Below are 2,152 nucleotides of genomic sequence, written 5' to 3' on the forward strand. Positions count from 1 at the left end.
AAAAAAAAACATTCATATCTTGTCTGACATCTCTGCTACAAACTCTGGTCATCAACTCTGGTTTTCAGTTGAAATTGGAATTGTTAATTTACACAATAATAGGAGTGCATTGACGATTTTTTCTTAACTCGCAAAAATCTTCAAACAATATGCTACTGATTGGTGATAAAATTTTTTGGAAATAAAGAAATAGGGGGGATAACGCCTTTTTTTCAGGGGTGATTTTTCAAAAATTTATTTTAAAAAAAGTTCTAACTAGCAAATGTTTTTTATTAGCTCGCAATTTTCTTCAAAACTACTTCAATGAGGAAAAAAATAAAAATTTGGAATATCTATACATAAGGGGCTAATTGATCGGATCTCCCGGGTGTACTATCTTTCGAATGTTATCTGGAATTTTTTCATCTCTCGTAATCCAAAATTGTCAATTGAGTGGTACATCATGTAGAAATTCCCAAAAATTATGATAGAATGATAAAAAAAATAGAAAAAATTCTGAACTTTTTCAAAGAGCGCTTTTAATTGAGATTCAGAATGAGTTGAAAAAAGTGGAAATTACAAATATCTGATTCGCTGCGGCAAAATATCTATTAGCTGTCATTTTCCATGGTGGATAACAAAACACTAACTCCTCATGGCAAGTGACAACTAGGTATCTAAATTTTCAAAACAGTGGTATGTAGTCATCTGTCATTTTTATGTGATGAAAGTGTGATTAAAAAATTCTCCCAAATATTAAAACTTTTTTCAAAGAGCCTTTTCCATAATAAATGTCTCTGTGCAGTGTGGGAAAAGATTTACGAAATCAGTCTTCCCCCTGCATGACATTGGCCGCCATTTGTCACCGTAAATCAGATACATTTTTCAATTTTTTGTGATTCAACTTATCCTGAATATAAATTAAAAATGCTCTTTGAACAAATTAAGAATTTCTTCTACTTTTTTTTTATTATTCATTCATAATTTTTCAAAACTTCTGCATGATGCAGGACTTAATTGACAATTCCAAATGACGAAAGATGAAAAAAAAACGTCGAGATAACGTCACGATCTGGCAACACTGATTTGAACCTTGTGAATGCAGTTGATGGCGATGTTGACGTCACCAGATCGCATTTCGCGAGCGGCGAGAGCCAGAAAGGCCCCAGGCTCGGCCTCTTCCGGCGTCTGAAGAGCTTTCGATCGATCCTGCCGCCTCTTGATCTTCAGCGACTGAATGATATCGCGACTTCCCATATTGACAGCAGCCGCCCGATCCTTATCTGTGTAGACCTCCTCCTGCTTCCTCTGCTCCCTGCTCCTCTTCTTCTTATACTTCTTCGTCTTCTGCTCGGCTATTTCGTACTCCGGCGATCCTTTGACAAGCCTACGCGTTCGCTTCGGTACCTGCTCGGGCTTGGCCCTTGGCGACGCTTGCTGAGGGTCAGCCCTTGCCGGTACTTTCTCCTTGCTCTCCTTTCTCGTCGGCTCCATCAGGGTCGATTTCTTCTTCGGCTCCGGGGCGCCATCGTCCAGGTCTATCCTCACGAAGCTCTGGAGGAAGTCATTGTCCTGAAGCGTTGGCTTCAGAATATCCGACACCTGCGTTATCATGGCGTCACCAGTGAACACTTGCATGATGACAACAACTTTTGAAGTAATAGTTTATCAACTTGTTTTAGCGAGGGGTTTAATCACACTTCACGGCAAATGCCGAATGCATTGTTATATCTATTAAAGTAATAACTCGAGAGGAATCGTAGAGGCGTATTTATTGACAGTTCTTCAGAATCGAAGATAAAAAAGGGTAATTCGTCCTGAAGTTATCTCTCAACTTTAGAGTAACAATCATCAGTCTTATTTTACAAAAGAGGGGAAGAGGGTAAATTAAACCATTCGATTCCGTAACACTATTTTCAAGATGTCGGAATTTTTTCACTTCTCGGTACGTGTGGATATCGACACCTCGGCCTAGGTGGCTGGTAACCTAGGGAACAGTCAACAATGCGCCACATACCGTATCCACCGGGTTCTTCGGCGTCGTTGGATAAGCTCCTATATCGCTTCCTCATATTCGTGTTTACACGTTGTTTTCGGGGGTTTACGGCGTGCGTATGGAGATGGGTTTACGGGTCATGTAATGTCTTCTCGGAGAGGGGTATCGTGCCATTCG

At 40.1% G+C, this 2,152-nt stretch overlaps 1 protein-coding gene across 1 annotated transcript in view; it reads right to left on the reverse strand.

The window, feature by feature from the left end:
- LOC107038844 (V-type proton ATPase catalytic subunit A) overlaps positions 1–1,488 on the reverse strand; it is an 11,129-nt gene extending 9,641 nt beyond the window's left edge. The window contains exon 1 of the mRNA XM_029126165.1: positions 1,072–1,488. Within this exon, the coding sequence (XP_028981998.1) occupies positions 1,072–1,473 (402 nt within the window). The 5' untranslated portion in view covers positions 1,474–1,488. The remainder of the gene's footprint in view (positions 1–1,071) is intronic.
- Between the last annotated feature and the right edge of the window lie 664 nt (positions 1,489–2,152).

This window comes from Diachasma alloeum, unplaced genomic scaffold, assembly GCF_001412515.2.
Source record: "Diachasma alloeum isolate Michigan unplaced genomic scaffold, Dall2.0 Dall_scaffold_00289, whole genome shotgun sequence".
Classification (NCBI taxonomy): domain Eukaryota; kingdom Metazoa; phylum Arthropoda; class Insecta; order Hymenoptera; family Braconidae; genus Diachasma; species Diachasma alloeum.